Raw genomic sequence first — 26,798 nt, 5'->3', positions numbered from 1 at the left:
GGATTCAGTACCCTTCCAAAAGTCATTGTAAAACTGGATCCACTGAGGTGGAATATAAACTTCACAACTTTTATGCTCCAGCACAGAAATACATAACCCACCCATTTTTCGCTGTTTACAGTTGATGCAAAGATTTAGCTGTTTTGGGGAGAGGCCAATGCCTCAGCTCAAAACATCGACTGTCACTTTCTCAAACACGAGGAAATCTGCAGATGCTGGAATTTCAAGCAACACATATAAAAGTTGCTGGTGAACCCAGCAGGCCAGGCAGCATCTATAAGAAGAGGTACAGTCGATGTTTCGGGCCAAGACCCTTTGTCGAAGGTCTCGGCCCGAAACGTCAACTGTACCTCTTCCTATAGATGCTGCCTGGCCTGCTGCGTCCACCAGCAACCTTTATGTGTGTTGACTGTTCATTTCTTTCCACAGATGATGCTTGACCTGTTGGGTTCCTCCAGCCCCTTGGGTTTTTGTTTCTCTCCCTCTCCATACTCCAACATCTGCCATCTCTTGTTCTTCAACAGATGCTCCTGGCTCACCGATTATTTTCAGCCTCTGGGAGGTGCCACTCATCACACTGCAGTAATTTCAGCACATATTCATTTAATCCTACCTCAGTACAATGCATTGGCCTGAGAAGGCAAATGGCACTTAACATCTGATCTAAGAAACTGCACCTCTGCAATATAGTATCCCGAAAGCATTGCACTGGACTGTTAGTAAAGGAAGGCATTCAATTTGCAGAAAATCAATCTGAGGTTAGAAGTGTATTAATTTAAAAATTAAACTATTACCTAAGTGTAAACATTTATATGACCAAAGCATTACCAGAATGTGCTTATCTTGTATATATCCAGTTAAAAATGATTTTAACATCCCCTTATTAAACAAGACTATAACATTCTACTTTAAGAAAAAATACATTAATCACACGCTCTTCATCCAATCTGTGTAAGATCTCACATATTAGTCTTCTCATCTTCTCTTCCTTGGTAGCAGTCTTGATACATTTCTATGAGACGCCCAGCCTCACGCTCACCAGAAAGCAAAGCACCATGTGTAGTTGAGTAGAACTTTCTGTGAGTTGCCTCCCCAGCAAATAAAATCTGCATAGGCTACCAGGAGGGAAAACACTTGTTCAGTAGCAGTTAACACTGTAAAATTAGAGTTTTCTGTTAGAAACTGAAAAGAAGTATTCACCACCCTCCCCTGGAGGTTTTCATGTTTTATTGTTTCTCAACATTGAATCACAGTGGATTTAATTTGGGGTTTTTTTTGACATTGATCATCAGAGAGAATCTTTCATGCCAAAGTGAAAACAGATCTCTACAAAGTGATCTAAATTAATTACAAATATAAAACACAAAATAATTGATTGCATAATTATTCACCCCCTTCAATATGACACGCCGACTGGTGGCGTAGCGGCATCAGCACCCGACTTTGGAGCGAAGGCTCCTGAGTTCGAATCCAGCCGGCTCCCTTGCACGCTTTCCATCTGTGCTGGGTTGAGCGTCGAGCTAGCAACTCGGCCTCGTAAGAATAAGAAAGCCTGCTTAAAAAACACCGTCATGACGGCTTCCAAGTGACTCCACTCGGAGTTAAGGGTTTTCTTCTTCTTCTTCTTCAATATGACACACCAAATCATCACCGAAGCAGCCAATTGGCTTTAGAAGTCACAGAATTAGTTAAACGGGGATCACCATGTGCCATCCAATGTTTCAACTGATTGTACTAAAACAACACCTGTATCTGGAAGGTTCAACTGCTGGTGAGTCAGTATCCTGGCAACAAACTACACCATGAAAAAAAAAGAACACTCAAAGCAACTCAGCGAAAAAGTTATAGAAAAGAACAGGTAACGAAATGGATGCAAGATCATTTCCAAGTCACTGACTATCCCTTGGAGTACAGTTACGTCAATCATCAAAAAATGAAAAGAATATGGCACAGCTGTAAATCTGCCTAGAGCAGGCCATTCTCAAGAACTGAGTGACCATGCAAGAAGGGGACTAGAGGGGGAGATGACCAAGAGACTTATGACAATTCTGAAGGAGTTATAAGCTTCAGTGGTTGAGACGGGAGAAACTACACATACAACAACTGTTGCCCGGTGCTTCACCAGTTGCAGTTTTATGGGAGAGTGGCAAAGAGAAAGGCACTGTTGAAAAAAACTCACTTGAAATTTCAGCTAGAGTTTGCTAGAAGGCACCTGGGAGACTCTGAAGTCAGCTCGAAGACAGTTCTATGGTCTAATGAAAACAGAATTGATGTCTTTGACCATCAGACTAAACACTACCTTTGACATAAGCCAAACACCGCACATCATCAAAAACACAACATCCTTAGCATGAAGCATGGTGGTGGCTGCATCATGCTGCGGGGATGCTGCACTACCGCAGGTCCTGGAAGGCTTGTGACGGCAGACGGTAAAGTGACGGCAGACAGTAAAGTGAAGGCAGCAAAATACAGGGAAATCCTGGAGGAGAACCTGATACAGTTTGCAAGAGAACTGCGACTTGGGAAAAGATTTGTTTTCCAGCAAGACAATGACCCCAAGCATATAGCCAAAGCTACACACGAGTAGCTTAAAAACAACAAAGTTAATGTCCTGGAGTGGCCAAGTCAGAGTCCAGAACACATCCAATTGAGAATTTGTGGCAGAATCTGACAGAGGCTGAGCAATTTTGTAAAGAATAGGGAAAAATTGTACTGCCCATTCCAGATGTGCAAAGCTGATGTACACCTAGCCACACAGACTTGCTGCCAAAGATGCATCTACTAAATACTGACTTGAAAGGAGTTCATAACTATGCAATCAATTATTTTGGATTTAATAATTATAATAAATTTAGACCAATTTGTAGAAATTTGTTTTCATTTTAACACGAATGAGCCTTTTCTGTTGCTCAATGTCAAAAGGATCAAATTAAATTCACTATGATTCAATGTTGTAAAACAATAAAAATTGAAAACTTCCAAAGGGGGGGTGAATACTTTTTATAAGCCCTATGTATTTGTGTGTATATATACATATATACACACGCACAGCAAAATGCTTCAAAAGTATTTGTAATATTCTATGAATGTTAGTGCAAGTGTCTCATTTTTGTGACCAAAAGACGTTGGAGAAAAAGTAGGCTATTTCGCCCATCCATTCTGCTCTGCCATTCCATCATGGCTGATTTATTATCCTTCTCAATCCCATCCTCCTGCCTGCTCCTTGTAATCTCTGACGCCCTTACTAATCAAGAACCTATTAACCTCCACTTTAAATATACCCAAAGACTTGGCCTCCACAGCCAACTGTGGCAATGAATTCACCACCTCTGGCTAAAGAAATTCCTCCTCATCTCTGTTCTAAAGGGACAACATCATATTCTGAGGGTGTAGCTTCTGGTCTTAGAATCCTCCCACTACTGGAAACATCTTCTTGTCTTGTCTAACATGGCCTTTTAATATTCCATAGGTTTCAATGAGATCCTCCCTCATTCTTCTAAACTGCAGCAAGTACAGGCTCAGATCCTTCAAATGCTCCTCATATATTAAACCTTTCATTCCCGGGATCGTTCTTATAAATGTCCTCTGGACCCTCTCCACCTTCTTAGCTAAGGTGTCCAAAACTGCTCACAATACTCCAAATGTGGTCTGACCAGTACCTTATCAAGCCTCAGCATTAAATCCTTAGGGATAACCAAGGATCAACCCTCCCATCTGCCCATTTGTAAAGACCAATGTGCTACTTACAGGGGCTTTTGTGCTCTTTGGGTAAGGGAGTGGCTTTGCAAGTTTCTCCACATCTGCTCCTGTTGATCCAACTCGAGTGTAGGAGTATGAGCCACGGATGTAAGGGTTGCTGCCCCATTTTGACCTCAGGATCCTCCGGGGCTTTGGAATGTGTGGATTGCCTGTAAAAGAGGTTTCAAAATCCGTTCAGTCCTTGTGTGCCAAGGTACAGGGTTTTCCAAAGTACAGGTAACATACTCAGTAGAAGAACAGTCTAGGTAATTTTAACAAATTCCACCAGAACCACCGACAATAATACAAGTATCACAAGTCAAACTTCTTATCCACACAAATGAAAAAGTATGGGGGCTAAATATTTTACATACAATCCCCATTCCCATTCCAACATGTCGGTCCATAATCTCCTCTCTGCCAAAATGAGGCCACTCTCAGGTTGGAGGAGCAACACCTCATATTGCGCTTTGTTAGCCTCCAACCTGAAGGCATGAACATCAATTTGCCTAACTTCTAGTAATTTCTCCCCAACCCCCTTCTCTCTTCTTCTATTTCCCATTCTAGCTCCCCTCTCACCTTTTCTCTTCTCCTGACATGCCTACCATCTCCTTTTCTCCCACGCTACTGTCAGATATATTCTTCTTCAGCTTTTTACCTTTTCCACCTATCACCTCCCAGCTTCTTGCTCCCCCTCCCCACATTAACTTCCCCCTCAATGGCTTCACCTATCTCCTTCTAGTTTTTCTTCCTTCCCCTCCCCCACCTTCTTATTCTGGCTTCTTCCCCTTTTCTTTAAAGTCCTCACGAAGAGCCTCAACCCGAAACATAGACTCTTTATTCCTAGGTGCTGCCTGACTTGTCTGACCTCCTGCAATTTGTTTTGTGTTATTCTGAATTTCCAGCATCTGCAGAATTTCTAGTGTAAGTGAAAAGGTATCACAGCCCGAGGGTTGTAAAAACTTGTACCATTTGCCATCCACCAGACTGAGGTACATGATGAATATTTGATTGAACAATGAGTTTAAGTTGTAATTTTGCTACAATCATTAAGCTTTATAGGATGTCAAGATGCCAGCTGTAAGTGAATTGTGAGCCAAGAGATTAGCATTTATTGACAAAATGGAATACTGTTAAATACAGAAATCTTATGAAGCAGATTTGGATCCTGCAGTGGTACATATTATGCACAATGTGAATTACTTGTTACTTATTTAGAATATCTACGTATCTGCTCTGGCCAATGTTGCAGTTTAGCCAACAGAGAGCATTTGTTGACGTTACAATTAGAATTTATCCACAGCTAATAAAGTGCCCAATGTTCAGCCAAATGTATTGAGTGCGTGATCCAGCGGGCTTTCTCCTGAGATACCCACTTTTACAGGCTTCAGCCAACTTGCTTTATTTGATACAGAGGAGATAACAACTTATGAAATAGGGGGTAAAATCTCAAACACGAGAAAATCTGCTGACACGGGAAATCCAGGCAACAAATAGTGGAGGAGCTCATCAGGCCAGGCAGCATCTATGGAAAAGCGTAAACAGTCAACGTTTCGGGTCAAGACTCCTCTTCAGGGCTCTTCAAAGTCCTGTCAAGACCCTTTCGGATCTTGCGTATTTTAATCAAGATGCTCCTCACTTTCCTAGCTTCCAGCAGATACAAGCCTACTCTGTCCAATGTTTACTCAGAAAACAATACTGCCCCTAACATGTATGAGTCTTGTTAACTTTCTCTAAGTTGTTTCCAACAGACTAACATATTCCCTTACATAAGGAGACCAATACTGTGCCAGTTTAGCAAACACTATTAGACAAGACGTTACAGTAGGGCAAACAGAATTGGATCACACAATACAGAACATCAAACATTATTGTATCAAGCAACACAATAGAGCAAACATAATTGGATCATGTATTACAGAAGAGCAAACACTATGGGCCGGATAGTATCTGGGCTGAAGAACTGAAACCTCCAGCCAAGTTGTTCCAGTCCGGTTACAATACTGGCATCCGTTCAGCTACGTGGAAAATTGCCAGGTGAGTCCTGATTCACACGACAGCAGGACAAATCTAATCCGACTAACTGCAGCCACTCTTAATCATCAGCAGTTGTCGACACTGCCATCAAGCAGCAATTAGTCAGGAATAAGCTGCTCAGTGATGTTCAGCTCGGGCTTTGCCAGGACCACTCGACTCCCCGCTCAGCTCAGCTGAATTCTGGAGGTGAGGTGAGACATCAAGGCAGCATTTGACTCAATCTAGAAACAAGGAGCGGCAGCAAAACTGAAGGGGAAGGCAGTCCATTGGTTAAGCTCCCAATTTGAACGAAGGAACATGATTTTGATAGTTCAAGAACTATCATTCTTCATCCGAGACAACACTGCACAAGCTCTTCAAGGCAGTGTCCTAGGCTCAGTCACCCTCCTCCCAATATTGGTGCAAATGTTTGCTAAGGATTATATTATTTTCAAATCTATCTGGTACAGCTCAGCAAATGAAGCAGCCCAGGTCTGTGTGCAGTGAGACCTAGGCAACATTCATGCATGGAGACACCAAAGACTGCCAATTCCGGAAGTTAGAACAACAACCAACCTGCTGGAAGAACTCAGTGGGTCGAGCAGCCACAGATGCTGCTTGATCTGTTGAGCACATCCCGTTGACTGATTGTTGCTAACACTCAAGGACGGGCTGATAAGCGGCACATGATGTAAATGCCTTGAAACTGCCAGGCAATGGCCATCAAGAGAGAGCCTAACAACTGACCTATAACAATCTAAAACATTATTACTATTGTGTTTCCTATCATCAGTACCTTGGTGGTCACCAGTGATCAGCCATTATTTTAGATTTGCTTTATTTATCACCTGTGCATCGAAACTACAGTGATATGCGTCATTTGTGTCAATAACCAACACAGTCTGAGGACGTGCTCTGGGAAAGTATTGCCATGCTTCCAGCAACAACATTGCCTGCCCACAACTTACTAACCCATACACTTATGGAATGTGGGAGGAACCACAGCAGTCAGAGGAAACCCACGCAGTCACGGGGAGGACAAACTCCTTATAGACGGTGTCGGGAATTGAGCCATGATCTTGCAGCTAGCCCTGCAAAGTGTTATGCTAGCCACTATGCTACCAGGTTCAACTGGACCTGCTGTATGATTGTAATCATTGTCATTGTTATGGTTACAAAATCAAGTCAAAAGATGGGTACGCTGTGGTTAGTAACTCACCTCCTGACATCGCAAGACTTTTCCACCTATGAGGCGCAGATCAGGAGTGTGGTGGAATCCTCTCCACTTGCATAAATGAATGAAGCTCCACCAAACGTCAAGAACTTCCCAGGACAACGCAGCCATGTGATTAGCACTCTGTGCACCACCATCAACATTGCAGGCAACACTGGTGCACCATGCAGCTCTGACAGCGCCTACCAAACCCACGACAAGGGCCATGGGCAGAAACACGTAGGAAGATCCCCTGCCCTCCCGAACTTGCTCACAGTCCTGACTCGGGAATATGTGGCTATCCTTCAACAGCGCTGAATGTAACACTGAAAGTTCCTGCCCCTTATCACTCTGAGGATGCAATCTTTAAAAGAGCTACAGCCATTCGTACAGGCAGCTTGGCACAGTAGCGTAGAGGTTAGCACAACACTCTGCTGCACCAGCTGTAAAATTGAACCCGGTTCAGTTCCCACCACCGTCCTGTAAGGAGTTTGTACATTCTCCCATTACCATGTGGATTTTCTCCGAGTGCTCTGGTTTCCTCTTACTTTCCAAAGTCTTAAGTTGTGGGCATGCTATGTTAGCGCCAGAATCACGGTGACACGAACAAACTGCCCCCAACACGTCCTTAGATTTGTTGGTCATTGATGCAAAGCAAAGCATTTCACTGTATGTTTCGATGTACATATGACAAATAAAGCTAATCTCTCTCATCACCACCTTCTGAAGATGGACAGTAACTGCTGACAAGGCTAACAATATCCAGATTCCAGGAGATATATGGATGGAAAAAGTCATGATGCAAGTTCCCACGCAAGATTGGAACACCTACTTGATTTCCACCCTGAGACTATGGAATTAACTGAAAGGACTGAAAAACTTTCACCCTTGGCTAGACAAAGTTCTTACAGTGCTGATGAGCTTGAGTGGAATAAGTCTAATCCTGCAAGGCTTTCCCGGCACCCTGCACAATCTGACTAAATTGTGTTGACTGTCCGTGAGGAACCCCAGGTCAGCTGGATGATGTGACTTTCACAGCATCTTAAATCAGAGGTGGTCTGGAAGGAAGGTGTTGATAACTGAGACAGCAGAGTGACAGCCTCACGGTTCCAGCAATCAGGATTTGACCTTGACCCAGGGCACTGGCTTTATGGAGATTGCACATGGGAATGCAGAGACAATCGGCTGCAGGGAAGCATCAATGGGGGAGTGGGAGTGAACAGATATGTACCCCTGGGGTTCCTTTTTGCTGTGGACTGTCACTTTAAGGCACAAGAGCAAACTGAGACAAACTTTTGGATTTCTGCTGAGAGAGAGAGAGGGGCAGAGTCTGCCTTTCAGCTCACGTTTACACTTTTACAAGGACACTGACTACTGTTGTCCACTTCTGGGTTGCCATGGAGAGAGAGAGAGAGAGAGAGAGAGAGAGAGAGAGAGAGAGAGAGAAACGAACAGCTCGTGAGTCGTCATGGTAACCGAGGGCGGCGTTATTTGATGGACAGCTGGTGGTCAGCATGCTGAGATAAATACAAGGTCAGCTGGTAGACACACAGACACACATGGTTTTGGACACTGAATGAGCTTTGTTGTGCCCGTAGACTCGATGGGCTGAATGGTCTCCTGCATTCTACGGTCACCTTATTAGCAGAGGTTGATAGGTTCTGAACTACGAGGGCATCAAAGATTAAGCAGATAAGGCAGGAGAATGAGATTGAGAGGGAAAATAAATCAGCCAGGATCAAATGGCAGAACAGATTCGATGGGCTGAATAGCCTAATTCTGCTCCTATGACTTATAGTCTTATGTTATAGAGTCAGAAAATTTACTTCAGACTGTTTGGTGGGAATGTCAAACCTCCTCCCACACCCTACCTCACTGTTCTCCACCATGCTGGTGACCTCGACAAAGTCCACGCCTTACTAGCTGGGACCCTGCCTAGCCTCTAGCTGGAAAAACACAGCATCAGTTGATTGAGGAAGATGCTGGGCTGCTCCCGAAGGTTTGCTTAGCATACTGTGCAGCAGCAGAGGCAGAATCGATGAGCGGAGGGAGAAGGAAGAAGGAGACAGAGCCAGAAAGTGGCATTGAGGTAGAAGATCAGGCAGAGCAGGTTGGAGAGGAACCCCAGTGGCCTATTCCATCTCTAGTCCTTATGTACTCACTGTCAGTTTGCTTTTTGTGGGAGTTTTCTGTGTACGCACTGCCTACCTCATTATCCACATTGCGACAGCAACTTAACATTAAGATAGAAGGCCCTGCAGGTTGGAACAGCATACAATCACAACCACAGGGATTCACATCCCATATTCCATCACCTTTCTTCCTCCCCGCCTCCCTATTACATGGTCCCCTGTATTGCTGAGAGCATCTCAGCCCCTGCCCGGATGGCCCGCCACAGAAATGAACAAGACAAGGCCTGAAGCTTGAAACCATTCAGAGAAGCTGCAGCACAGGAGGAAGCAAGTCACCCCCTTTGTGCCTATAGTAGACAAGAAGGAGCTATCGGCCCATTCACCTGGCAGGATGCATGCCCACTGCAGCCCAGCCATCCAGCACTGTCACAGCGTCCCACGGGGGGCAGATGAGGGAACATCCTGGGGCAGGGGCGCAAGGAGCATTAGAGAGTGGTGGCAACTTTAGGTGGGCCATCCTGATAGGACTGGAGAACCACGGCCTTCCCTTCGAGCTACTGGGGATATCACAGGGGAAGGGGTCAAAAAGGTGAGAAAGACACACTGTCTGAGGACTAAGAGGCCAAGGTCTGGGAGATGTGGAGTGAGAGACATATGTGTACAGAAAGTTTTGGATCTTGGATTACAACCAGGAAGATGGTGCACAAATTAGAACAGCCAATGTGTTCAACTCCCAAATAGAATTCACAGGATCTTCTGAACTTTATCGAACCCTGGCTCTCTCGTCCTAGTGGATGTCTCCACTTTCAATCCATTGAGGTATTCTGTAACATCATATGACTGAGCTAAATCAAGCCAAACTTTATTTCTGCCCTGTAAGTTAAAAGCTTGCCACAAGGTCACTCTAAATCAAACATTTCAAACTTTTAAAACCAAATACCAGCCATAAAAAAAAAACTTTCTCCAGTTTTCTTTTGGGAGGGCAAGGATCAGGCATTACCGTACCAGAGTAGACACAGCAAGTGCCTTGCAAAGGAAACACATGGATGGGAAGTTAATCCCAGTAGCTTTTTTTGACAGCCTGTTGTGCACAGCCAGCATTTTACCATTTTGAGCCCTCAACAGTTGAAGTGTTTGGGGAATATTTTTCCTTTGCTGAGTCTGGCAGGCTGAGCAGCAGCAAGCTTCATCCTGTGGAGAGAGCCAAGATCAGTCCATCAATTCTCCTGGACCTCTGACAACAAATCATATTCATAGTGCAGTGACTGACATACTCAATGCATTAGTTTGTCCTCTATCCATAATGCAACAAGAGAGCCAGTAACAGAACCTCCAAACTTATGTTTTCAGCCAGATGTTGTGAGTGTTGCTTTGACCCCAGCATCTGCAGAGTATTTTGTGTTTAGGTATTGTGACTCGATTGCCAGCTGTGACTCGGTTGATAAGATTCTTGCTTTCAAGCTGAAAACTGCAGTTCAAGCCACCTATTGTTAAGGTGAGTGCAAAATTCAAGGCTGACACTTCAGTGCATTGGACCAAAACACTATTCACTCTCACCCATGGGCTGTTGTAGCATTGGAGGTGCAGTTTTTCACGTGAGCATTTAGCTGAGATACTTTGTCACAGATGAATTTTCAAAAATTCTGTGGCAATATTTTGAAGTCTTTGTATTCTGGCTAATTTATATCTATTAGTCAACGTTACTTAAAAAAACGAATTGCCATTATCACTGCCACTCACAGGATCTGGCAGTGCTCAAACTGACAGTTACACATCCATTACAAATAACTATGTGCCTCACGATGACATGAAGGACTTATACAAATGGGAGCCTTCTTATCGAACTCCTTGGCATATTTTTTCCTCTGTGTTAGACCTATTTTTAAATGCTCATTTGTTGAATCAATTCAGTGAATGCTTTGGAAATGTTCTGGGCCATGACAATGATTGGCAATAAGTTACTATCATTTTCATTATTGAAAAAGGTCTTCACCATCACAATACTCCATGGCACGTAGAATGCCTATTTCCCCAGAACTGCTGGTCTAGAGAGGAAATCATTTGCCAAGCCTGCTACAACACACTGATAAACCACAAACCTGAACTGCTATCATACCTACGAGCAGGAAAAATGCTCAGATACTGGAAATCTGAAATAAAAATAGAAAATGCTGGAGCTACTCAGCAGGTCAGGCAGCATCTGTGGAAACAGAAACAGAATTAACATTTCAGGTCAACCATCTTGGAAGAAAGTCCTTCTACTCTTCGAACGTCTTCCACCTTAACTTTTGCTAGAGAGAGACGTCTTTGCCTAATTTCACCTGTCTCCAAAGAAACACAGCATTTTTTTGTGTTTGCCAGCATCATAACTTGGTCAGCATTTACTGCCTATCCCTAATTGCAGGGGTGGTTGGGGGGGGGGGGGAGGTTACTGGGCATCTCAAAGTCAACCCATAGTGATGGCTCTGGAATCACATATAGAAGTGACCATGTAAGGTTAACCAATATCAAATGAAGTTTACAATGACCCAGGACTTTCATAGCAACCGTATTCGTTTATTTAATAATATACTCAGATGCCACACTGGGATTTGCCCCAAGTCTCCCGATCAAACATCCAAGTCTCTTAACATGAGTACTAGAAAATAAACATAATATGAATATATTGCAAAGAATGAGGGTAAAGGTTTCCTCTGCCAGAATACCAGCACACAACACGTACAGTGCAACTGGAACATGGAAAACAAAATACAGGCCAGAACAGCACATGGAGTAAACACAGAACGTACGAACATTACAACACAGTACAGGCCCGTCGGCCCACAATGTTGTGCCAACTTACATAAACCTACTCCACAATCAATCTGATGCCTTCTGACTAGACAACCTATATCCCTCCATCTTTCTTACATCCATATGCCTATCGAAGAGTCTCTTAAATTCCACTGTTGTATCTGCCTCTACCACCAACCCTGGCAGTGCACTCCAAGCACTCAGCACTCTCTACGTGAAAATCCTACCTCTGACATCTCCCCTCAACTTAAAAGGATGTTCTTTGATAAAGGCCATTGTCACACTGAGAAAAAGGTACTGTCCACTCTATCCGTGCCTCTTATAATCTTATACACCTCTATCAATTCACCTCTCAATCTCCTTTGCTTCAAAGAAAAATGCCCGAGCTTGCTCAGCCTTTCCTCATAAGAGATGTTCTCTAAAGGAGGCAGAATCCTGGTATGTCCCCTCTGCTTCCACATCCTTCCAATAATGAGGTGACCAAAACTAAACACAATATTCTAAGTATGGTCCAGTCAGCGTTTCGTCGAGCTGCAACACTACTTTGCAGCTCCGGAACACAGTCCCGCGACTAATGATGGCCAGCACACCATGCATTTTCTTAACAACCCTATCAACTTTAAGGGATCTATGGGCCCAAGTTCCCTCTGTTCCTCCACACTGATAAGAATCCTGCCATTGACTTTGTACTCTGCCTTCAAGTTCAATCTTCCAAATGTATCGCTTCATACTTTTCTGGATTGAACTACTGTCCATCTATCACTTCTCCGCTCAGCTCTGCATCCTGTCTGGTCCCATTATAACCCACAATAACCTTCCATGCTATCCACAACACCACCAATCTTTGAGCCATCTGCAAATCGACTAACCCACCCTTCCATTTCCTCATCTAAGTTATTTATAACAATCACGAAGAACAGGGGTCCTGGAACAGATCCCTGCGGAACAGCACTAGTCACTGACCTCCAGGTAGAATACGCTCCATCTACAACCACCTTCTGCCTTCTGTGGGCAAGCCAGTTCTGAATCCACACAGCCAAGTTTCCACGGATCCCATGCCACATTAGCTTCTGGATGAGCCTACCATGGAGAAAGTTATCAAAAGTCTTACTAAATTCCATATACATAACATCCACCATGGCCCACAATGGTCTGCCTACACATCCATTACCCTATTATTTGCCTATCTAACAGCCTCTTAAATACCCTATCATATTTTCCTCCAGTACCATAACTGGCAGTGCATTCCAAGCCACACTATGTGAACATACCTTGCCCCAACTCTGCTTTGCACTCCTTCCTCTCACCACAAATGCATGCCTTCTAAGTACTGGACATTTCGACCTTGGGCAATAGACACTACCTGTCTACTCTAACTATGCCTCTCAGGTCAGCTTTTCCCTCAGCCTCTATCACACCAAAGAAAACAACCCAAGTTTGTCCAATCTCTCCCTTTAGTACATGCCCACTGATTCAGGCAACGTCCTGGTAAACCTCTTCCTGGATCCTCTTTGAAGCTTCCATATCCTTCTTATAAGGGAGCAACCAGGATTGAATACAATACCTCAGATGTGACCTAACTAGAGTTTTATGAAGGTGCAACATTACGTTCTGACTCTTAAACTCAGTCCTTTGGCTAATAAAGGCGAGTAAGCCATAGACCTTCTTTACCACCCTGCCTACCTGTGCAGCCACTTCCTTATCGCTGTGGACTTGGACTCCTCGATCCTCAACATTGAACACCTCGACCCCTCCGCAATTGTCGGGAATCCTGTCATTAAATGTGTGCAGTCCTCTACAAGGATATTGAGTGATAACTCACAGATAGAGCTAGCGTCCATAGGTTAGAAGGTTAACCACCTGTAAACTTTCGCAGCAGCTCTGTGCACGTTTCTGCCACCGTCTCGTCATCGTATCTCTCCATGATGATGGCTTCTTCCCCACAGATCCAACCACTCAACACGTGGCCATATCGCTCGGGAGGGTACAGCACGTCGAAGCTGCAGATCTTCTTGTACCACAGGTCCTGCGGGTACACTGGGCTCTCATTCTCTGCGTCGTCCTCCCACACAAACTGGATGCTGTTGCACTCGGAGCTCCAGAAGGGCTCTTCGAACTCCAAGAAGATCTTGTCCGTGGTGCTGATCCCCAGCATCTGAATTGCCGAGACCTTCTCCTCTGGGAGGTGAGGGTGGAACATGGTCTCATGATACTTCTTCAGCACGCCGAGCGACATGGTGACAATCACATGGTCGGCCAGGATGAACTCACCATCCTCACATTCCACCCACACCTGGTGGCCCTCCTCCTCCTCCTGGCCGTCAAGGTTGTGGTTGAGGAGGGTGCTGTTGATATAGTGGATTTCCTTCTTGAACGAGCCATTCCAGTAAATGCGCTTCACTGGCTTGTTCAGCTGGATGACCGACTTGGGGATATCCCGTGCCAGAATCTCCACTATGTTAATGAAGCCGCTCGGAATGACATGGTGGGCGCCGGGAATTTCGGTCCACTCACCAAACTCACTCAGGGACACTTCGTCCATGCTGTGACAACTGCTCTCACAGCTTTCAACCTGCCAAGCAAAAGGAGAAAAGATTTAAGCAGGGCAGTATCCCGGAAATCTCCAGAGCAGTCAGCACAGTGCTGGACCGCAGCAATTCAAATCATTGTGAGAGAACAGAGTGAGAGAAAGTGCTGACAACCGTTATTAACTTGGCTTTTTTCCAATAGTCCAAACTCAAGTGCCTGTTCTGCGTCAATACTTTCCATTTCCCAATAGCTTTACAGCAAGACATGGGAGGCTATGAACATTGGGGAGGTTAATAGATTTCTGTGGAGTCCAGAAGACTATAAGACATAGGAGCAGAATAGGCCATTCCATCATGGCTGATCATTATCATTCTCAAGCCCATTCTCCTGACTCCTCCCTATAACCTTTGACACCCTCACTAATCACAAACCTAGCAAACTCCACTTTAAATAGGCCCAATCCTCCACAGCTGTCTGTGGCACATTCTAAGCTTCAACCACCTTGTGTCAAAAAAAAACACTTGCTCCCCATATCCTTTAATTATCCCCTATCATTTGATACCTTCTACTCAAGGAAGTAACTGACTAATTAACCCCATCTGTAAGTGCCTCTCACATTTTTATAAACCCCAGTCAGGTCATAGGAACATAAGAACATAAGAAATAGGAGCAGGAGTAGGCTATCTGGCCCATCGAGCCTGCCCCACCATTCAATAAGATCATGGCTGATCTGTCTGTAAACTCAGCTCCATCTACCTGCCTTTTCCCCATAACCCTTAATTCCCCTACTACGTAAAAATCTATCTAACCGTATCTTAAATATATTTAGTAATATAATGTCCTCACTTAACCTCCAGAGGAAATATTCTCAACCTATCTAACTGCTCCCTGCAGCTAATACTCTCTAAGTTAGCATCCTGGTGAACCTTTTCAAAGCCTCCACACCCTTCCTGAAATGAATTGACAGGAACTGCACACAATTCTCCCAGTGCAGTCTACCCAAAGATTTATATAGCTGCGCTATGACTTCCCAACTCATGTACTCAATGACCTGACTCATGAAGGCAGGCATAATGAATCTTTACCACTCTGTTGCAATAAGAGTTTATTGCCTAATCTATGAAATGAATAGGCAGTCAATGAACTCTACTTTGCTTATCTATGCATAATTAATTTGTAGATTCAATTCTTACTTTCCTAAGATATTGTATGTTATGTGTACTACTGTGCTTTCCACCCTGGTCCAGTGAAACTTTGTCTCATTTGGCAGTATACATGTATATAGTTAAATGACACTAAACTTGACTTGGCATGATGTTTTGGGCTGAGACTCTTCACAAGAATACGAAGGTGGGGTGGGGGGGGATGAAGCCAGAATACGAAGGTGGGGTGGGGGAAGGGGGAAGGTATACAAGTTGGCAGATGATAGGCGAGACCAGGGGAGGAGGAAGGTGGGTGGCTGGGGGGAGGGGAGGAGAGTGGACCTTGGAAGAAAGGACAGGAGGAGGGAATTGATGGGCAGTTGAGAAGATGAGGTGTATGAGAGGAACCAGAATAGAAAATGGAAAACCAGAGAAAGAGGGAATGGTATGCTGCATACAGAGGCTTGTAGGGTGGTAGGTAAGAACAAGGGGAACCCCATCCTTGTTATAAGAGTGGGAAGATAAGGTAAGATTGGTTAATCTGCTAATCTGTTGACCTTTGCCTTTAGTGCAGTTACTCACTGAGTGGGCAACATATTAGCCTAATTCCAAAACTATCACTTTAAAAGCGATGAATTGTTAAAGCCTGAGCTATAGCAAATTATCATAACTTGGGACTGTATTCATTTGACAGACGAGGTTAGTATGTGATTTAATAGATGTGTTTATAATAGTGCACAAGGAAACAGCTATGTCCAGTAATTGAAGGGTCCAATAAAATTGGTCACCAGAGCAACAATGAACAGGAACCAAAGAGGCAAGAACAAGAAGAAGCTCTTCAGCTTCTCTGCAAATCATAAGATCATGTAATCTTCTTCCTCTGCTCCATCTCCATATCCTTCAGGTTCCACGGTAACCAAAGGTCTCTGGACCCTTGCCTTGAGTATAAGTGTTCAGCCAATGGCTGAACATTACAGTTTTCTGGACAGAGAGTACTCTAGGTTCACAACCCTTATATGTAAAAGATTTCGAAGGTAGAGCAGAAGATTAATTCCTTTAAATATAGCATAATACTACAGAAGCTGATGCAAAAACTCCCAGTGGTTACTTTATTAGGTGCACCAGTGAGTAGCAGTTCCGTGGCCAAAAACACCTTGTTAATGAGCGAGGTCGAGGCCAGACTGGTTCAAGCTGTCAGAATGGTATCAGAAACCTAAATAACCACTCATTGCAACAGTGGTGTGCAGAACAGCATCTCGGAATGCACAACACATTGAACCTTGAAGTGGTTGGGCTACTGCAGCAAAAGACTACAAATATACACTCAGTGGCTACTTTATTAGGTACAGGAGGTACCTAATAAAGTGGCCACTAAATATAAGTCATTACTGAAGGACCGCATGACCAAGAGAAGCAAGAATTGAAAGGGCATTTTTGAGTCAGCACTATAGCCTACTGCATGGGTTTATCAACCTTTGAACCCTCTTTAAACAAGCTGCTGTTTTGAATGGGTGATTGCTGGGTCCTTTTTCATAGCCCAGTTTTAAAAGGAAGTTAATTCCAGGTTTATTTCTAATTGAACTAAAAACTAATATAATGTTTGTGAAGAATATTCCCCAGAGATTTGAAATAGAGATTGCACACTAATGGTCTGTAATGCGTGATTTGAGCTTATGATATGGAATAGGATGAAATGTGTTTCCTTTAGTGTTGCTTATTTTAATGCAGGAATCGACTTAAAAATAGTTTTCACGATTTTTTTCTGCGGATCTTTAGGAGATTCTACATGTAGCGTTGGTATAATTCAGGAAAAAAAGTCTTTATTTTTACAGCTATCCTTCAAAGTGCAACCAAAGTAATTTTTCAAAAAAGACTCTTTTCAATCCTCATGCACGAGCCAATATCAACTTCCTTTTGAGGTGAAGTGGACTGAATGCTTTTTCAGCCAGCCTTTTCCTCGACTGTAAATAGCGTTCAACTTAACATGTCCAAAACGATGAACAGTAGGAAAGTTGCAAGTGTTTTCATCGATGGGAGGCTCAGCAACTAAGATTAGACATAATTGACAAAAAGCCAGCTGTAAAGTGCCGTGATTTGGGAAGCAGCATGTGAAACAGTGCTGGAAATAGATTGGTTGCTGACTTTTAAGGATGAATTGAATACGAACATGTGATTTAGGAGCAGCATGACCCTTTGTTCCTGCTCCACCAATCAATAACATCACAATTCCTAATCAAAGTTCAAAATAGATCTATTATCAAAGTATGTATATGTCCTGAGATTCATTTTCTTGCAGGTATTCACCGCAGAATAAAGAAATACTATTCTGCCCTGGTTCAAGAGTTTCCCTGTTTTCTTAAGTTAGACAGATGGATAACTCCAGTCCTGGTGTGGCTGTAGTCGAAAGAGGTTTTATTATTCACCAACGCGTTACAGTCCACAAGCAGCCGGTATAAAAAGTCAGTACTCCTCGGCGTTCTAACAAAGATTCAAATATTGATTGAAACTCCTTCGGCTTCTAACAAGTGCTTCTAACGAACAAATGAATACACAAGCAAATGTATAATGGCCAACCTGACAACAAAGGCTAATTGCTTAACAACGTGATAATGAGTAATCAGCAACTGCTGTAAATTTACGATTAAGCAGTGAGATCTAGTAATTAGAAATAAAATAACAATCCAAATCAGGAAAGACATAACAGATACAATAGAATCAATAAAAAACTACACACAAGGTCCAACAAACAATCTACGTGAAAAAGGAGACAAAGTGTGAAAATATAAAAAAAAGATTGATAGACAAACTAAAAAACAGACAGAAGATTGATTGATGGGTATATAGATACTAAGAACACGTAAAGTCCTTGAAAGTGATTCTGTAGGTTGTGGAATCAGTTCAGTGTTGAGGTAAGTGAAGTTATCCTCGCTGATTCAGGAGCCTGATGGTTGAAGGTATTAAACTGTTCCTGAGTGGGAACTAAGAATCCTATATATCCTCTCATTATATTTCCACATTCTCACCTAACCCATATAACCTTTCACCTACTTCTCTGCTGAGAAAGGGAAAAAAATACTTGCAAAGCCAAGGGGAGAAGTGAGTTAATATGTCAACTCTTCCTATGCACCAAGACACAAAGGGCCAAATAGCCTCCTCTAACGTATGATTATGTTTTCCACTTTAAGCACCCCCTCATACCTTCAAGAACTGATGGAGTATCGCCAGCTTCAGCTTCTTGCTGATTCCCGAGTCATCGCGATTTGCTTTGAGGCGCTTGAGCACCCCATTTCTTGTGAAAACACCAACGCTGTTTTGGCTTTCTGCACCAACGGGCCTCCCCCGTTGGAAGAACTCCTGTGTCAGGTTGTAGACCTATCAGAGGAAATCAAGAAGCATTAAGAACCACACACACAACTTTCCCAATGGCTTGGTCTATGTAAAAATCCTTAAATAACTGGCAAAGTTTGCATTCATTGCTCCACCTCTACACTATGGCTGGGTGTGTAGCGGTTACGGTAACGCTTCAGAGCACCAGCGATCTGAGTTCATTCCCTGCCTCTGTCTCTAAGGAGTTTGTGTATTCTCTCCATGACTGGATGGGTTTCCTCCAGGTCCTTCCGTTTCCTCCCACGTTCCAAAGACATGGGGTTATGGTTAGTAAATTGTCGGTATGCTATGCTGGCACTGGAAGCTTGATGACACATGAGGGCTGCCTCTAGCACATCCTCCAACTGCGTTGGTTGTTGATGCAAATGGTACATTTTACTCTATGTTTTGATGTACATATGCCAAATAAAGCTAATGCTTATCTTTATGTTAATCACCTACGATTTAGCATACCAGGCTCATGGAGAATTGAAGGGTCAACCATAGTTGCGTGGGTCTGGTGACGCACTAATGCCAGGTCAGATAAGAACTGAAGATTTCCTTCCCTAACAGACATTACTGAATCATATACATGAACCAGTGGCTGACCTCCAGGACAATGGGTACCACGTACAGAAAAAGGCCATCAAGGCCACAGCATGGTGGCTGTTGCATTGAGCAGTGCAAACCAAGCAGGTAGGGCTAAGAAAGCAGGGAGTCTGCAGGAAGACTTGGATTAGGAGAATGGACAAAGACGTGGCAGATAGAATATAGGGTAGGGAAGTGTATAGTCAAGCACTTTGGTAGAAGATGCACTTTGGTAAAAATGTGAACTATTTTTTAAATGGAGATCAAATTATGAAATCAGAGGTGCTAAGGGGCTTGTGAGTCTTCTAGCAAGATTCCCTAAATAATTAACTTGCAGTTGGAGGGAAGGAAGGCAATTGCAATGTTACCATTCATTTTCAGAGGACTATTAAATAAAAGGAAGGATGTAAAGCTGAGGCTTTATAAGGCATTGGTGAGACTGCACTTGGATACTTTCACCCTCTTCACATCCACTCTACCTAGGCCTTTCAGTATTCAATGAGATCCCCCTCATTCTTCGAAACTGAAGTGTGGGGATGTGATCTCACCTCGTTGTATACATCGCTGAATTCTTCAATGATATCCTTAGGTACTCTCTGACCACTGCTGGTGTAGTAGTGTGCAACCCCATTCTTGGAGTAGAGGCTGATACGGCCAGTACTGCGTTCTCCATCTGTAGTTTCTTCAAGGAGTCCGTGTTCTTCTGCTAGCTGATAAACCGGGTTCCCATGAGCACCGTGAATCCAAGTTGCTCCAAGATCAAATGTAGCGCAGCCTGAAACAGAATGCTTCACATCTTCAAATTTCAAAGAAAGTTTGTTATTAAAGTACGTACACAAAGTCCATCAGAGATACTTATTCTAATTTTATTTTATTTTATTTAGAGGTAGAGTGCAGAACAGGCCACACTGCCCAGCAACCTACCGGTTTAACCCTCGCCTAATCTCAGGGCAATGTACAATGACCAATTGACCGACTAATCATCATGTCTTTGAACTGTGAGAGGAAACCAGAGCACCCAGAGGACAACCACTCGTGTACTGGAAGGATGGACAAGCCTGCTTGCAGAAGACCGCAGAAATGAACTCCGAACTCCAGCTGTAATAGTGCCGCACTAACCCCACCTCAGGAGCACTGCCTAATAGGAGGAACAATAATTTTAAGGCGACTGGAGGAAAGTATACGAGGAGGATATCAGAGGCAAGTTCTTTAAACAGAAAGTGGTGGTGGAGACAAATACATATGGGGCATTTAAGAAACCCTTAGGCAGATGGATGAAAGAAAAATTGGGGGTTATGCGGGAGAGCAGGGTTAGATTGATCCTCGAGTAGGTTAACAGTTGGCACGACATCATAGGCCAAAGGGTCTACACTGCACTGCAGTGTTAATTGCTCTATGGGGAAAAAGAGAATACAATATAAATTATGAAAAAACTATACATAAATAGTTCATTATTGTTACATGTTGTAAGAAGGTTTAGAGGGTTATGGGTTAAAAACATGCAAATGGGACTAGCTTGGTTGGGCCTCTTGACTGACATAAACAATTTGGGCCTAAGTGCCTGCTCCCGTGCTGTATGCCTTTATGACCCGATATTCTGAGATACAGTGAAAAGATTTTGCTTTACTCTGCATCCAGGCAGATCATGCTATACATAATTTATATCGAATTAGTAAAAAGAAAAAAAAATACAGAACTTAGTGTTGCAGTTACAGAGAAAGTGCAGAGCAGGTCGTCAAATAAAGTGCAAAGGTTACAATGAGGTAGATTTGGGAAATCAAGAGTTTGAAGTGTTAAATTTTAGTGTATGAGAGGTCTGTTCCAGAGTGTGATTACAGTGGGATAGAAGATTTAAAGAAATCAGCTGTATTCGTCAGATCTAGATCGAAACATTGAAAAATAGTGAAATTTGTCAAAGAAACAGAGAAAACCTACAGTACAATACTGGCCGTTCGGCCCACATGTACTGAACATGTACTTACTTTAGAAATTACCTAGGGTTGCCCATAGCCCTCTATTTTTCTAAGCTCCATGTACCTATCCAGGAGTCTCTTAAAAGACCCTATCGTATCCACCTCCACCACCATCACCGGCAGCCCATTCCACGCACTCACCACTCTGCTTAAAAAACTTAGCCCTGACATCTCCTCTGTACCTACTTCCAAGCACCTTAAAATTGTGCCCTCTCATGTTAACTACTTCAGCCCTGGGAAAAAGCCTCTGACGATCCACACGATCAATGCCCCTCATTATCTTATTACACCTCTACCAGGTCACCTCTCATCTTCCTCCGCTCCAAGGAGAAAAGACCAAGTTCACTCAACCTGTTCTCATAAGGCACGCTCCCCAATCCAGGCAACATCCTTGTAAATCTCCTCTGCACCCTTTCTATGGTTTCCACATCCTTCCTGTAGTGAGGTGACCAGATCTGAGCACAGTACTCCAAGTGGGGTCTGACCAGGGTCCTATATAGCTGCAACATTACCTTTTGGCTCTTAAACTTAATCCCACGGTTGATGAAGGCCCACGTACCATATGCCTTCTTAACCACAGAGTCAACCTGTGCAGCAGCTTTGAGTGACCTATGGACTCGGACCCGAAGATCCCTCTGATCCTCCACACTGCCAAGAGTCTTACCATTAATGCTATATTCTGCCATCATATTTGATCTACCAAAATGAACCATCTCACACTTATCTGGGTTGAACTCCATCTGCCACTTCTCAGCCCAGTTTTGCATCCTATCAATGTCCCGCTGTAACCTCTGACAGCCCTCCACACTATCCACAACATGCCCAACCCTTGTGTCATCAGCAAATTTACTAACCCATCCCTCCACTTCCTCATTCAGGTCATTTATAAAAATCACTAAAAGTAAGGGTCCCTGAACAGATCCCTGAGGTACTCCACTGTTAACCGACCTCCATGCAGAATACGACCAGTCTACAACCACTCTTTGCCTTCTGTTGGCAAGCCAATTCTGAATCCATAAAGCATGATCCCCTTGGATCCCATGTCTCCTTACTTTCTCAATAAGCCTTGCATGGGGTACCTTATCAAATGCCTTGCTGAAATCCATATACACTATTTCTACTGCTCTACCTTCATCAATGTGTTTAGTCACACCCTCAAAAAATTCCATCAGGCTTGTAAGGCACAACCTGTCTTTGGCAAAACCATGCTGATTTTTCCTAACCGTATTATGCCTCTCCAGATGTTCATAGATCCTGCCTCTCAGGATCTTTTCCATCAACTTACCAACCATTTAAATAAGACTTACTAGTCTATAATTTCCTGGGCTATCTCTAGTCCCTTTCTTGAATAAGGGGCCAACATCTGCAAACCTCCAGTCCTTCGGAACCTCTCCTGTCCCCGTTGGTGATCCATAGGTCATTGCCAGAGGCTCAGCAATCACCTCCCTCACCTCCCACAGCAACCTGGGATACATCTCGTCCGGTCCCGGAGACTTATCCAACTTGATGCTTTCCGAAAGCCCCAGCACATCCTCTTTCATTAATGTCATTTGCGTTAGTGGCCAACACAGTCTGAGGACGTGCTGGGAGCAGCCCGCAAGTGTTGCTTCTTCCGGCACCAACACAGCATACCCACAACTTACTCACTCTAACCTGTACATCTTTCCTGCAGAGCACCTGTAGGAAACCAATGCAGTCATGGGGAGAACATATAAACTTCTTACAGATCCTGGAGAGAAATTGAATCCAGACTGTTGGTACTGTAAAGCATTACGATAGCCACTATGCTACTGTATCACCCATCCCTGAACCGCTGACCTTGAGCCTAGTAGTACTTGCTCTCCCCATGATGACGTCTGTTTCTCCCAGGCTCTCCAGTTTCCTCCCACTTTCCAAAGACACACGGGTTAGAAGATCAACTGGCCTATCGGAGTAATTGAGTGGAACAGGCTCGTTGGCTCCGAAGGGCTTGGGACCATGCCGTATCTCTAAATTAAATATATATTTGGGAAATAGCAACATTGAGCCACAGTTTAGAGTCCTCACACCACACTTGCTGATCTGGTAATGTCAGAAAGCCCTCAAGTCACACTTCTTTGGAATGTAATCCCAACAAGTGTAAGATAATGCATTTTGAGATCCTAGAGTACCTTCTTTAGGACATTCACTACAGCCTACCTCTTTGACCATGCTTTCAAATTCCTGTCCCAATATGTGGCTCAGTGTCCAACTCGGTTTAGTAATGTTCTTGCGAAGCACCTTTGTATTTACTAATTAAAGGCACCAGACTGTTGTGAACAGTTGGTCGCTGTGGACCTTCCAGGTCCTGAGTTCTGATTTTCCGGGACGTCCAACCGAAAAAAGAAACAGACTCACCAAGTTTAACGCTTTGAACTCTGCCTCCGATTCGCTCTGATGCTTCTAGAACAGTGATATCAGTGAACCCATTCACCAGAAGTAGTTTGACAGCAGAAAGGCCAGCGAGACCAGCACCAATTACTACTATTCGAGGTTGTCGCTTTCCCTGTGAGCCACGACTGAGAGGATCATCTGCACTGTCTGAAGATATTTCACAACTTTGCATACCGTCCAAGCTCTTCTTCTAAGGAAACTAAAGAGGAGAACAAGACAAAAGTCAGGATTAAACGCATGGCAAGAATAAGAAGAGGCAGTGTGGATGATCCTCTACTCCCAAAGAGAGGGCTAAAATTGAAAACCTGTGGAGTCCAATCACAAACAAGAGAAAATGTGCAGATGCTGGAAATCCAAACAACACACAAAATGCTGGAAGAACTGGTGAAGAACCTTGGGCCCTGGGCGTCGACTGTTTGCTGTTTTTCATAGATACTGCCTGGCCTGCTGAGTTCCTCCAGCATTTTGTGTGCGTTGCATATACCGTGGAGGCTTTCTAAGGCATTGGCCAGACCACAGTTGGAATATTGTGAACATTCTTGGCCCCCATATTAAAGAATGAGAATCAAATTTAGATTTACTGTATTATCAATTTAGATTTATTATTTATTAATGTTGTGAAATTTTTTGCTCTGCGGCAGCAATACGAAATAAAACTGATATTGAAGAAAAAGTGTGCTGGCCCTCCCCCTCAGTGACCCGCCCCCAACTCTGACCCTCCCCCTTCACCGAAACTCCCCCTCACTGACCCTCCCCATGACCGACCCTCCCACCGCACAGACCCAACCCCTCTGACCTTCTTCCCTCACCAACCCTCTCCCCCCTTACTTACCCTCCCCACTCAATGACCCTTTCCTCCTCTGGCCCTCCCCCCTCGCCGACCCACTCCCTCTGACCCTCCCCTTTCACTGGCCCTCCCCCATTACTCTCCCTCTTCCTCTAACAATTTCCAATACCCGGTGCTCTGCCGTTCAGCACCCATCGATCGGTGTTAAAAGTTCAGCCTTGAGCTGGTTGTGAGGGGGGTTGAGTAGCGACAGCCCCGGTTCCAATGTACTCCGAGGGCCTGGGACAGTAGCCGAAGCATCTCCTGACTACTGTGGATTCCGCACTCATTGCACTGTGCTAAGACCCGCTCTAGCTGGTTCTAAAACGCAACGTTGTTTGAGATCCGTCCTACAGGACATACCAATAATTTAACACCGGATCCTTGAGAATGCATTGTGGCTCATAAAATCTCGCAACAATGGCCTGAAAATTCCTCCACGCTAAAGGAAGCGCAGAGGAAAGAGTTAGTCTAGTCAGAGTGACGAATCTCGGTTCGACCCGATCCTGATCCTGTACATCCGCCTCTTCGTCGTCATTTCGCAACCAATGTTCTCCCCAACCCCCGCACCTTTGTTCAAACAACACACCTTATTTATAACATTTTTCCTCTCAAAGTGACAGGCCAGCGGATGTTAAATAAATGGATCAGGGCTTGAAATTCGGCAGTCCCCAACAATAATTGGCGAGACAGCATAGTTGAGAGGGAGAGGACCTCCTTTACTCAAAGACCGGTTACACACGATGCAGCCCGGTACAGTGCAAATATCTTTATCTGGCGTTGGAAAAGTTGTACTTATAGAAGCCTCCTCTCAACATGTAAACAGCACTGCCGGATCTGACACAGCCTGCATGTATCACGTTTCACTGCGAACCCTGCACACCTCGAGGGAATAACAGTCACGACCCACTCATTCACATTCCTCGGTCTTCCTCATTAACCACAGGCAACTTTTTTTTTAAAAAAACAACGGGTACCGGAGATCCACTTGGATAGCCAGCGCCGGCGAAGCTTCTCTGGGCCGAATAGCCGGTTCTAGCGCGGTGAGGAGATTGCGAACTTTCGCCCAGATGTTGACACCGGAGTTTCGCTCCCTCTTTTCAGCAAAACTTTGGAAAGCACTACCCCAGCGCCACCAACCCCCCCCCCCCCATCCCGCACTTCCTCTTCCATCCAACAGGTGCACAATAACCACCACAAGCAAACGTCATCTTCCTAAACAACCGCTCGACGGCAACTTGAACACTTCCAAAATAATAAGACAATATAAACATCGCAGCCGGTCTGAGAAGCTCATTGTGTGTGTGCTGAGTGTGGTGTGTGTGTGTGTGGGGGGGGGGGGTGTTATATGATCGCCAATACAGGGGGAATCTTGTTTTTATGTAAGTTCGCTTTCCAAACAGGATATCGAACAAATCCAATGCGGGATGCTGCTTTCTAAAACTCCTGATTTATGGACAAGACAAATAAACTTCAAACTGGGCCAAAGGTCATCGGTGAAAATCCCGTCAACATGCGTGTATGACGGTCCATGATAAACAAAAAGAAAACATCCCAGTTCCTCCCTTACCCTTTCCCTTAAAACCCCCAAAACACCCAGTATGAGACCCCGAGACAGTCCCTGGGAATTTAATGGTCTATTGCCACGTACGGAAGGGGGACAAAGAAGCATTCTGTGGTAATGAACAACAAAAGCACTTGGCTTATTCGGAAAGAACACAGCACCTCGCTGGACACAATACATAAGTAACATGTCTTAACACCCAAATACGAGGCTGTAATGACACATTTTGAAATCGATTTTCTAAGTCTCCCCACAGCCCGAGAGAATTAAATACATCGGCAGCCAGAAGTGTTTCCGTGAAATAGATTTTTTTTTAAATTGCCGATCCACCATTGCAAGCGGTCAGACAGAAACAAAAAAAAAATGAGAGCTGCTACCTCGTTCGTTCGTCCTCGGCAAACACTGAGCCTGCGGCCGTGGTCTCCGCTCCCCGGGCGCTCCGCTCCCTCTCTCCCTCCGTCTGTTTGTTGCGATCTGGAGAAACCCAGAAGTAACCAGTCAACCAG

The 26,798-nt window shown here is 44.2% G+C and overlaps 1 protein-coding gene across 2 annotated transcripts; it reads right to left on the bottom strand.

Moving 5' to 3' along the window:
• Positions 1 to 355: 355 nt before the first annotated feature.
• On the bottom strand, positions 356 to 26,798 carry smox (spermine oxidase). Of its 2 annotated transcripts, XM_072256698.1 has the most exons (7): positions 26,670 to 26,795; positions 23,867 to 24,101; positions 20,066 to 20,292; positions 18,762 to 18,935; positions 13,753 to 14,464; positions 3,748 to 3,908; positions 356 to 1,115 (listed from the first exon to the last, which is right to left on the bottom strand). In XM_072256698.1, the coding sequence occupies exons 2-7, from the start codon at positions 24,072 to 24,074 to the stop codon at positions 960 to 962; spliced, it is 1,638 nt and encodes a 545-aa protein (XP_072112799.1). In that variant the 5' UTR covers positions 24,075 to 24,101; positions 26,670 to 26,795; the 3' UTR covers positions 356 to 959. The 2 variants fall into 2 exon arrangements, with proteins under 2 accessions (XP_072112799.1, XP_072112802.1); XM_072256701.1 differs by lacking the exons at positions 356 to 1,115; positions 3,748 to 3,908 and adding an exon at positions 12,873 to 12,972 and having other exon boundaries at positions 26,670 to 26,798.

The sequence above is a fragment of the Mobula birostris genome, chromosome 4, assembly GCF_030028105.1.
Source record: "Mobula birostris isolate sMobBir1 chromosome 4, sMobBir1.hap1, whole genome shotgun sequence".
NCBI classification, from domain to species: domain Eukaryota; kingdom Metazoa; phylum Chordata; class Chondrichthyes; order Myliobatiformes; family Myliobatidae; genus Mobula; species Mobula birostris.
The sequence above is the reverse complement of the archived record's forward strand: the minus strand, read 5'-3'. Positions and strand labels throughout refer to the sequence as shown.